The 12,919-nt window shown below is 32.4% G+C and overlaps 1 protein-coding gene across 1 annotated transcript; it reads right to left on the bottom strand.

Moving 5' to 3' along the window:
* Window positions 1–461: 461 nt before the first annotated feature.
* LOC109337771 lies at window positions 462–1,176 on the bottom strand. Its single transcript, XM_019574816.1, has one exon. It carries the CDS (start codon window positions 1,004–1,006, stop codon window positions 539–541), a length of 468 nt encoding a protein of 155 aa, XP_019430361.1. The 5' UTR covers window positions 1,007–1,176; the 3' UTR covers window positions 462–538.
* Between the last annotated feature and the right edge of the window lie 11,743 nt (window positions 1,177–12,919).

Genomic DNA, 12,919 nt, shown 5'->3' with positions numbered 1-12,919 from the left:
CTCATGTTGTTAGGTAGTTCCTGGTGGTAAGAACAACTAAAGAAGCATAATGTAGTAAACTCAATGACAAATACCCAATCCCATTAATTTCGTAAAAAAATATCAGAATACATTGCACGCCATCAATGTTCAACGCAAACCCATTTATCTAATCAAATCTAACCTCCCTAAATCAATAAATAAATAACAAAAATAAAAAAATGAAAATTGTATACTACAAGCCAGCTTTATTCCTTTCATAAATCAAAAGCGTCCTCCTACCGTTTTCCTCCCCACAACACGCCGTCGTATATACAGTCACCATTCACAAACAATTAAATAAAGTCTGATATTTAAGATTTATCTATGAAACAAAAAAAACTTATATTATACATAAATATATATGATATGACGACTAAAAATAAAATACTGAAAATTTGGATAGGTATAAAAAGTGACGCAATGTTGCAACTGCCGCTAACCTCGTGTAATCAGCGTACTACCACACTGGTGCAACTTAGCATACACGGCGCACTCTATCTTCCTTCTCATTCTCATCTCAAAACGGCGACGTTTGACCCGCATATGTCGAATCGGACTTAATCGGAGTAGCAGCAGCGTAACGGTTACTGAAATTCCGAAACCCATCATAACCCTCATCTTCGAAATCTCCATTTTGCCCCGGTCCCTCATCAAAGTTCAACGCGTAACTCAAGGGGTCGTATTGGTATTTCCCGTTATTCCTCAAACCACCGCTCTTGCTCCGATTGAAACGGCGGATGAAAGTCTTCCACCGCGGTCCGGCAACGATTTCAGACCACTCGCGCACTTTCATGAAGCTGCGAGACCACCACCGGTTACCTGCGCTTCCGATTACGGGATGAGATTCCGACTGGGACGTGGCTCTCACGCGCTCCCACCACGTGAAGTTGATGGATGGTGAGCGACGGGAACTGAAGCAGCAGGGGAAGCAGAAAGTGCAGCGAGTGTTGGTGGTGGAGTCAAGCTCTGGGTCGAAATTGGACATGGCAGAAGCTCAATTTTTTCGATTGCTATGGCTATATTACTACACACGTTTTGTTTTCTCTCTATTTTCTTGGTCGTGTCTCGTGTGAACTAAAATAGCACTTCTGTGTTATGTAATGTAACGGTCACGAACCCAATCATTCACATTCACAGCTGAATTTGGACTAGGTCAGCACCCACTATACACCTATGATTTACTATTTTGCATTTTAATCCTTCAATAATGAATAATCTTTTTCGGGATCTGTGGTTATCCCTTCTAAAAAGTGTCACTCCCAAGAATCGAGTTATTGAAATTTTAGTCATCTTAAAGATCTAGCGAGATAGTATGCTTTTAGATCAACGCTTTGTTAGAAATTCATAATTTATAATTAAGGTGGACATCATATATTTAATACAATTATAAAGACTATTTATTTTGGGTTACAAAACAAGTGGTCTAATTACTGACAACTTATAAGATTATTGAAACTGATAACAAATATGAGTTTAATGAGTGGATACTCAAACAGTTGGCTTATAAAAGGATAATTTAAACCCTATAAGTTAACATATAAGGAACGATTATGGTACCAAATCACAAATAGTTTTCATTTCTCTCCATCAGAGAGGAAAAGAAAGTCCCAAATTTTTTTTTAAAGATTTGGTTGATCAAGATCATCATAACAAAACTCTCTCAAATAGTATACCAAAATGAGTAGATCAGAGAACATGGATTCATGTATGACTTTATATCCTTGTTTTATATTATGTGTGAGAATCATGAGATTCAAGATTCTAGGATTGATAGTTCACTAATCATGAGGAAATATCTAACAAGTGGTATCAAAGCTTTAGGTTTTAAATTTTATGATTCTCCGTTAAAATTGGTTTCTTCCCAATTGTTTTATGAACTAATTTTTAAATTTTGTGATTTTTATGTTTCCGCTCTTGGTTATGAAAATTGATATTTATGAATAATGAGGATAATTTTCATGTGCTTATGCTTATTTGAATCATGGGTAATTTGTATTAGAGTTAATTGCACTCACACCTCCTAAATTTTAGTGAAATTACACAAATCACTCCTCACTTTTTACATCTAAATAAACCCCCTCATTTTTATACTTTCATTACATTGACTACAAATGTAATAAATGCAATTAAGTTAAACAAAACATGATATATTGTGGAGAAAAGTCCAAATAATATACAAATTCATGTATCTTTATTATTTTTAGTTACAAAATGCATCAACAATTCTAAAGATATATTGTTTAAATTGCTCTTATATTATATCATAACGATAAAAAAAATAATAAAGAGGTATCGACTCATATATTATTTGGACTTTTCTGCACAATATACTATGTTTTGTTTAACTTAATTACATTTATCATATTATATGTGCATTAATGTCTTAGTGTTGGACATTGACTTTTGTCACTTTACAATTTTATAATTTGTTAAAGTATATGTATAAAGTATACATGTGTTAAGATGTGTTTTTATTTTATACATATACAATTTGTAATTCACGACCTTGTATATATATTGTGAATTAAAATGTACATATATACATATATAATTGTTTCCAACTTGAGATTGTTGTAATGTCTAGAATTACTGATTTTATATATATAATGCTTACGATTAATGCTAAAATTATATATGTTTTACTATGTTAGTGTGTGAAAGTGAATATATATAGTGATACATATATGTTTTAAGATATGCATGATCATATTTGATTTAAAATTTCAATAATGATTTGCATATATTTTTTATGCTTTTCAATTTGGATTTACTTTGCAATTGATTATTTGATTAAGATTGCATCCATTTTTATGCATTTATATATATATATATATATATATATATAATATCTTTTTTGATTTGAAATTATATTATTGGATTAGACATTTTAATTATAAAAGATATCAAATCTGAAAGTTTTAATTTCAAGATCATAATTTTTTTATAATGGACCCATATTGTTTTCCTTTGTCAACAATTAATTTTTGAATTAATTGATGCACTATGTTGCCAAAGTAACCTCTATTTTGGAAATTGATTAAGATTTACACATATGAGTATTAGATTATTTATGCGAATTGTGTTCGGCCCAAAGAAAGATTACTATTTGGCCGGTTGATAAATAAGTAACAATTATAATGTTTTTTCATGTGAATAATAGTCGGTCCAAATAAAGGCTATTATTTGACAAACTAATTGTTAATATTTGATTGAGTGTACCACTTACAAATTAATTTCTCTATCCAAAGACTTGAAATTGATGTTGTGCTAAGTATCTTGTGAGGAGTCTATTATGTGAACATGTCTTGATTTATAAATATTAATTGACTTGTTTGTTTAAATTGTTACAACATTTATGGTTTGTTGCATTGATTTGTGTCTCATTGTATTATTAAGTAGTTGTTATTGTTGAAACATTGTTCCAGTTTGGACAACTTGTCTTGTCATGTTTAATCATGTATAAGATGATAATATCTTTTTATGGAAAATTCAAAAGGACCTTTACTAGAATTTGAAATGCGGTGCTTGTGATGAGAGTGATGCAATGTTACCAATAGGCTATAATGAATATATGTATTTTATGTGAATATAAATAATATATGTTTTGGATTAAGTTTATGTTGAATTAAACTCAACTAAATGGTTTTTCTATTAGAAAATAAAATTGTTTGACATTTTAAGTGAATCTATTAAACAAGAAATCGCCAAAGCGATATCTTTTTTTATGAATTGTTCATAATAAATATCAAATGCTAGTGCGTATGTGTATCCGTGTGAGTATTAATCGGCCCAAAGGAAGATTATTATTTGACCAGATTATATACACACATGTGATGATAAACATGTGATTATTATAAAGTTGCATATGTGAATGATAAATTAGTCCAAAGAAAGGGTTTATTATTTGACATGCATTATGATCATTGTTTGACCATTACAAACAAGAGTATCATTAGTGATTGATATGAAATATCAAGCCAATTGTATGTTTGCACTTTATGCAAATAATGATTGACCCAAACGAAGATTAATATTTGGCCCAAATTACAAACATATTTGTAACAGTAAATATATGATAATCATATGACTTTCTAGGTGAATAGTAAGTCGGTCCAAAGAAATGCTTATTGTTTAACAGAACTGATTATCAATGTTTGATTATTACATTGAGTGTACCGCTTTGAAGTTAATATTTTTGTCCAAAGACTGAATATTAATTTGTGCTAGGTAACTCATGATGTGCCCCATTATCATTTGAGTTTAAGTATTAAAGTTGAATGTGAGTTTAATTACAAGAATGATTGCAATTTATTTTGTTCTTTTACGAGTGTTGCAAATATTTCTGCTCAAATTAAGAACATCTCGTTGCTGAATGAGACAAACTTTAAGGTCTATAAGGAAGTCGTAGAAATTATTTCCGGTTGTATCGATTTAGACCTGACACTTCAGGTGGAGAAATCCATTTATACGCTAGAGATCCTCGATGAGGTTAAAATGGAGAAATTGAAACACTCTAACCGAATGTGCCAAATGATCATGAAATGCTCTATTCTAGAAGTGTTTCAGGGCTCTATTTCTGATGGTTAGAGTGCAAGAAAGTTCCTTGAAGAAATAGAACCATACTTTGCCAAAAATGAAAAGGCAGAGACGAGTAGCCTTTTGGCTAAATCCATCTCCATGAAGTATAAAGGCAAACAGAATATAAGGGAGTACATAATGGATATGTCTAATCTCACATCAAAACTCAAGTCACTTAAGTTAGAGCTGGGTGGTGACTTGTTCGTGTACTTGGTTTTGATCTCACTTCATACACACTTTGGGAAATTCAAAGTGAGCTATAACACTCAGAAGGACAAATAGTCTCTCAATGAACTTATATATCATTGTGTGCAAGAGAAAGAGAGACTGCAGAGAGATAAGACTGAAAGTGCTCATTTGACTATGACCTCTAATAATAAGAAAAGAAAGAACAATAAGGATGTTGTGAAATGGCTATTTGTGTTTTCCTCATATAATGTGGAATTGTTCTGCAATATACTATGTTAGGAAAACATAACATGAAAGGTGTTATTGAGCAATTAAACTGAACTCTTAAGGATATGGTGAGAAGTATGATTAGTCATTCTTCCTTGCTAGAGTCTCTTTGGGAAGAGCTTTAAATACCACAATTTACATCCTTAATAGGGTGTCAAGTAAATCAGTTAACAAAACCCCATATGAGCTTTGGAGTAATAAAAGAACAAACTTAAAACACTAGCACATTTGGGGTTGTTCACCTGAGGCACAACCTTATAGGTCGCATGAAAGGAAATTGGACTAAAGAACTGTTAACTGTTATTTTGTTGGCTATGTTGAACGCTCTCGGAGCTATAAATTTTATGATCTCACTTCAAGACTTTTTTGAGACAGGAAATGCAAGATTTTTTGAGACGGGAAATGTTGTCTTTGAGGATGAACCCGACACTAATGGTGAACAAGTTCTTGTGCCTACTATCATTCAAGGATCAATTTCAGCAATAGAAGATAATGTTTAGAATATTGTTCCTAGCAATATTCTTGAACAAGACAAAAATGAGGTTCTCCCTCGAGTACCTATAGAATAAATTCAACAACCTCAAGTAGTAGAAGTATCATTAAGGAGGTCCACTAGAGAGAGGAGATATGCAATTTTTGATGATTATATTGTATTTCTTTAAGAACATGAGGATGACATCAGATTAATAGAGGCTGATCCATTGAACGTCTATCAAGCCATGAAAAGTTCTAACTCTTAAAAGTGGATTGATGTCTTGAAGGATGAGATGAAGTCTATGCATTATAATGACACTTGGGATCTTGTCAAATTACCTGAAGGTGCGAAACCTATTCGTTGCAAATGAATATTTAAAACTGAGAGGGATTCAAAGGGTAATATTGACAGATATAAAGCTCGTCTAGTTGCTAAAGGCTTCACTCATAAAGAAGACATTGATTATAAAGAAACCTTATCTCAAGTATCTTCGAAGGATTCTTGTAGAATAATATTGGCACTAGTAGCTCATTTTGATTTAGAGCTAAATCAGGTGGATGCTAAGACTGCATTTATATATGGTGACACTAAAGAAACAATTTATATAGTGCAACCAGAAAACTTTGTGTCAATTGGCTCATACTTTATCTATATATTTATATTCTTGGTATTATATGTCGATGATATATTGTTTGCTAGCAATGATATATGATACTATTGCATTAGACCAAGAGATTTCTAATGAATAATTTTGAAATGAAAGATCTTGGGGAAACTTCTTTTGTATTAGGTATTCAGATACTAAGAGATTGCTGTCAAGGTATCCTAAGGTTGTCACATGAAAGCTATATAGATAACGTTTTAGATAGATTTGGCATGAAAGACAGTAAACTAGAGAATACCCCTATAGCTAAGGGAGACAAGTTTAGTCTCGAATAGTGCCCTAAAAATGACCTTGAAATATACGAGATGCAAAAGATAGATTCCTTATGCATCTATAGTAGGAAGTCTAATGTGTGCTCAAGTTTTTACACATCCCGACATAGCGTTTGTCATGAGAGTTTTGAAAAGATATTTAAGCAATCCTGTAATGCATCACTAGAAGGCAGTCAAACGTGTTATGCGTTACTTAAAGAGAACTAAGGAGTACATGCCCACTTATCGGAGGTCTGAGAATTTAGAGATCATTGGGTACTCTGACTCCATTTTTGGGTGTCTAGACAATAGACACTTTACCTCTAGATATGTGTTTATCTTGGCTGAAGGTGCTATATCTTGGAAGTTTGCTAAAAAGACGCTCATAGCTCCTTCAACCATGGTTTCAGAGTTCATGATTTGTTTTGAAACATCATACCATGACATATGGTTGCGGAAATTGTGTCAATGGCTTACGTGTGGTTGATGGTACTAAAAGACCATTGGGAATTTATTGTGATAGTAAGTCCATGGTTCTTTACTCTAACAATAAAATGAGTTCTATAAAGTCAAAATTTATTGACATCAAGGTTCTAGTTGTTAAAGAAAGTGTTCAAAATACTAAAGATTTCATAGAACATATAGGGACAAAATTTATGCTAGGTAATCCGCTAACTAAGAGTTTGGTACCTAAAGTCTTTCATGAGCATATTGCTTATATGAGTATTGCTCCTTAGCATGCCTTAATTTAGTGGGAGTCTATATGTTTTATGATATACTTTGGACGTCATATATAGTTTTATGCATAATAAAGTTGATGATTTATTATTCTATTTTGAACTCGTGTATTGTAAATATTGTGTTGAAATTAAAGACTTTGGATTGATCTCATTAAAGAATAAAGATGGACCAGTTGAAAATAGACATATTTGAGATTATATTGCAAGAAATTTTCATGGCAGTCATCCATATTTGATATATGTCATTGAGTATATTAATATGGTGATCTTCGTGGTTGAGTCACGTTTGAATATGATGAAGGTCGTGGTGGTTCTATAGTTGATATATGAGATGAATTAGATTGTATTAAGGAGAAGTCTAAATATAAATAACATACAAATATGCGCCTAAAGAAAATGTGATATAATTGTTTCAGTAATAATATGAAGCCCAAGTGGAAGATTGTTAGAAATTCATAGTTTCTAATTAAGGTGAGCATCATATATTTAATACAACTATATCAGCTATTTATTTTAGGGTTACAAAACAATTGGTCTAATTACTGACAACTTATAAGACCACTGAAATTGATGACGGATATGAACTTAATGAGTGGATACCCAACGGTTGGCCTATAGGGGATAATGAGAACCCTATAAGTTAACGCATAAGGAACGATTATGGTTCCCAATACACCAAATCACAAATAGTTTTTACTTCTCCCCATCAAAGAGAAAACAAAGGTCCCAAAAGGAATTAAGGATTTGGTTGAGGAAGACCATCATACCAAAAATCTCTCAAACGGTATATCAAAAGGAGTAGACCAGAGAACATGAATTCAAGTATGACTTTATATCCTTGTTTTATATTATATATGAGAATCATGAGATTCAAGATTCTAGGATTGGTAGTTCACCGATTTTGAGGAAATATCTAACATGCTTTGCTAACAAGCAAATACAATAGTTTATATTTAAAAATAATATTCATAATATTTTGAGTAGGGTTAAATTTTATTCTATGATATTGGACGTGATTATTTTGTATTCAGATTGATTTTTTTGGGTACTATTACGAATATTCTCTCACCTTATCACTGGAAATTAATTCATTTTGGAATGTGTGACTACCTCTACTTATAAGTGTTACTCCCAAGAATTGAATCATTGACATTTTAAAATTTAGTAGTATCTTATCCTACTTGATCAACATTTTATTGCTATATTATGGTTGATATTTGTTTTGGGTACTACTAAGGTATCTCTCACCTTTTTTGGTAAGGAACTAATCTTTTTCGGCGTTCATGGTTGCCCCTCCCAACAAGTGTTGCTCCCAAGAATTGAACCATTGACATTGGGGATCCAATTGGGCCTTACACAACTAGATCAATACCTTGTTGGTATATTCTGGTTGATATACATGTATTATCTCAAATATGAGCAAATTTAATTATATTTACAGTTTCCAATATTATTTTTAATTATAAAAACTTCTCATATACCATATGTTGAATATTAATTACAAATATTTATATATATTTTTATTTAATTAAAGTGATTAATTGTCTTTTAACTAATTTTTTTTTAATATGTATTAAATTAGATAAATTTATTTATAAAAGAGACCGGATGAATAATATAATGCTTTTCAATGTTGCTCAAATGTCCCGTGGAAGTTTTATAGACTTAGTATTTTGCTTTTGTGGGTTGGAGTTCGGTTGGGTAACAGTCATATAAGAATTATATGATTAAATGGTTTAAAAGTAGGTTAAGGTATCATATATAACTATTATGAAGTAATTATTGCATAAAGCTTATTTGGTTTTCAAAAACATAAAACCATAAGTTAGAATAAAAAGTACATGATGTGATAGACTTAGTTAGCCCTAATTCTTTCATGTGATAGACTTAGTTAGCCATAATTCTTTCATAAACAATATCTATGTGAAATTTTTACACTTAATTTTGAAAAACAAATGATGGGTACATGGAAAGCAAAGTATAAGATAAAAATAAAAAATTGCATCTCAAAAATGTAAAACATTATCTAACTAAGTAAAACTTTTGCACACAAAGTATGAATTGTTGATGCAGCCAAAGTCATCATTGTACATTATTGGTCATAAGAAATTAAATAAAGCGCACGAAATAAATAGAAGAGATGAAGACAAATTTTTTTTTTAACGGTGTTCAGTTAATTATGTCTACGTCATTGGAAGCGTTGAACTACTACCAAGATATTATTAGTGAATAATAATTACAAGCTCTAGCACATGTAATAAGAAACTTTAGCCCGATCTATAGTCTGAGTCTCACATGTTAATTCCAATCCTACACTATTTGGGACTTCATAAATAACATATTTTAAGCAAACACGAACAATATAATCTTCACATTGGTTAAATATCTCGCTGCTTGGGAAAATTTATGCATCAATCTTTATCATAACGAATATCTCATTCTACCTTGTTTAATGCCTAACTTTGTTTAATAGCTTATCTACATAATATTCTACTTCTCTTTAGCATAAGCATTTATGAGTATCATTAGCGATGTTACTAAAAGCCTAACTCTTCAAACTTGTAGTGTGACTTTCTGTACTGTTGTTCAATAAAACACACCGCCTAACTCTCTATCATTAGGCAATTTTTCGATATTATGTAACATTTATATCAAAGTTCACAAACAACCACCTTCTTAAGTAACTACTTTAGGTAAACCATGGAGCTTTCTTGGAAAGCCTAGACCACTACCACAATTGTATACTCTAACAATCATAATTCAAAAGAACTATTATAGTCCATCATAAGGAGTATACCAACATCACTTACCTTGCATCAATGTCAACCAATCCTCGTGCCACACTCTTGCATCCAAGCCATGCATGCATACACCCTGCATCTCTATCAATGTCTATGTTACATCCTACATCTCTACCAATGTTTATGTTACACCCTGCATCTTTGTCCAACCTTGAAGAAGAATTCTTTAAAAGGGAAGCCAGAAAAGAAGAACAGTAGAGCAACTTATATTGCATGAGAGGACAATGACACACGTTCAAATTCAAATCCAGAAAGTGAGGAGCAAGCCCACTTATCTCTACTGGTGTCTCATCAATCCGATGATGATGAGGTAAGTGAATCTGAACCTTTGTATAATCCTTCTCTTAATGAACTTCAAAATGCCTTTAATGATCTACATTGGATGAAGAGGTAAATGATTCTAACCTATTTTCTCCTTCCGAACTTCAAACTGCATTCAATGATTTGCATGATGAATACATTAAATTATCTAAAATATTTCTAAAATAGAAATCTGAATTAGATGCATTTAGAAATAGTCCTTCATCATCCTCATGCCAAAATTGCATCACCCTTGAGACTAAAGTTTCAACATTGAGTCTTGAACTCAATAAACTTAACAAGAGTGGAAAGAGTTTAGAAAATATCATAAATGATCAAAGACACTTATCAGACCGTAGAGGTCTAGGCTATTCTAATAGCCATGGTTTTAAGAAACCAAGTGTCAAAAGAAAAATAATCTTCCAAAAGGAAAGTATCCATACTCATGAAAAATCTAGGATACATGCTCATCAACCCATATGTACATATTGTAAAATACACGGGCATACACCAAATATTTGTCAAATTAGAAGATATGGTGTACCCCTAGGAAAATATAAATGGGTTGAGAAAGGCACTAACCCCTTAGGATCCAAGGAATATTGGATACCTAATAAAATGTAATCTGTTTTGCAGGAAGATTTGAGAGCCACCTGCAACTTATGGTATCTGGATAGCGGCTGCTCAAAACATATGACGGGCGATAAAAGCAAATTCTCTGTCCTGACTCCAAGGGACAAAGGATATGTCACATATGGTGACAATAACAAAGGAAGAATACTTGGAGTTGGTAGAATTGGAAAGCCACCCTCAACTACAATAGAAGGAGTATTATATGTTGAAGGACTCAAGCATAACCTTCTAAGCATAAGTCAATTATGCGACAAAGGATTTCAAGAGGCATTCTACCCAGACAAATGCATCATCGAAAGTAAGGATTCTAATAAATCTAAAGTTTTCGGTAAGCGAATAAACAACATTTATATGATTGACATAAATTCTGCATTACCTGTAACATGTTTAGTTGCAAATGATAATAATGATGCATGGCTTTGGCATAGGAGAATAGCTCACATTCATATGGAACATTTGAATAAGCTAATTAAGAAAGACTTGGTTGTTGGCTTACCTAAAATGAAGTTTGTTAAAGACAAACTATGTAGTGCTTGTCAAATGGGTAAGCAAACAAAAACGTCTTTTAAACCAAAGCATATAGTTTCTTCTGATGGACCATTACAATTGGTTCACATGGATTTATTTGGTCCCTCAAGGACAAAAAGTTTTGGTGGAAATTATTATGCTCTAGTTATAGTAAATGATTTCTCTAGATACATTTGGACTCTATTCTTAGTCCATAAGAATGAGGCATTCAAAGCCTTTAGCATTTATGCTAAAAGAGTCCAAAATGAAAAATCTTTAAAAATCGCTGCTATAAGAAGTGATCATGGGGGAGAATTTCAAAACTCTTCTTTCGAAGAATTTTGTGATGATCTAGGGATCAATCACAACTTTTCTGCTCCTAGAACACCACAACAAAATGGTGTTGTAGAGAGAAAGAATAGGTCCTTAGAAGAACTAGCTCGAACAATGTTGAATGAAACTAACCTCCCAAAATATTTTTGGGCTGATGCAGTTAGCACTGCTTGTTACGTTTCGAATCGAGTTCTTATAAGGCCAATTCTTAAGAAAACCCCCTATGAACTCTTTAAAGGAAGAAAACCAAACATCTCTCATCTGCATGTATTTGGCTGTAAATGTTTTGTTTTAAACAATGGTAAGGACAACTTGGGTAAGTTTGATGCAAAAGCTGGCGAAGGAATCTTCCTTGGCTATTCTCTCACGAGTAAAGCTTATAGAGTCTTCAATAAAAGGACTCTAGCCATGGAAGAATCAGTTCATGTATCTTTTGATGAAACTAATCTTGTTGTAAAGGATGTAGTATCTTGTGATGATGATGACTTACCAAGTTCTCCTACCAAAGAAACTTCTATTGTTGACATTACAACCAATACTAAAGAATTGAGAATGAATGATGATCTATCGTCTCAAGTAACCACTCAGACTTGCCTAAAGAATGGAGGACCCATCGAAACCATCCTATTGATAACATCATCAGCGATATGAGTAAAGGTATAACTACACGCAGAATGCTTGATGCATGTTTAAACATGGCTTTTGTCTCTCAAATTGAACCATCTAAGATTTATGATTCAATCAAAGATGAGCACTGGATTCTTGCTATGCAAGAAGAATTAAACCAGTTTGAAAGAAATGAGGTATGGGAACTTGTTCCTAGACCTAAGAATAGGCATGTTATAGGAACCCGTTGGGTTTTTAGAAACAAATCTGATGAAAATGGTATTATTGTTAGAAACAAAGCTAGACTAGTAGCCCAAGGATACAATCAGGAAGAAGGTATTGACTTTGATGAAACCTTTGCTCCTGTTGCTAGACTTGAAGCTATTAGGCTATTGCTTGCCTATGCTTGTTCTCTTAATTTTTCAGCTTTATCAAATGGACGTCAAGAGCGCATTTCTCAATGGCTATATTCAAGAAAAGGTATTTGTAAAGCAACCTCCTGGTTTTGAAGACTACAAACATCCCTCTCATGTTTTCAAATTAAAGAAAGCCCT

Source organism: Lupinus angustifolius, unplaced genomic scaffold, assembly GCF_001865875.1.
Source record: "Lupinus angustifolius cultivar Tanjil unplaced genomic scaffold, LupAngTanjil_v1.0 Scaffold_10_111, whole genome shotgun sequence".
Lineage (NCBI taxonomy): Eukaryota > Viridiplantae > Streptophyta > Magnoliopsida > Fabales > Fabaceae > Lupinus > Lupinus angustifolius.
This window is presented reverse-complemented; position numbering and strand designations above follow the sequence as displayed.

Bases quoted from the DNA above. Each gene is read 5' to 3' on its own strand.
- LOC109337771 (XM_019574816.1), bottom strand. From the start codon at position 1,006: ATGTCCAATTTCGACCCAGAGCTTGACTCCACCACCAACACTCGCTGC.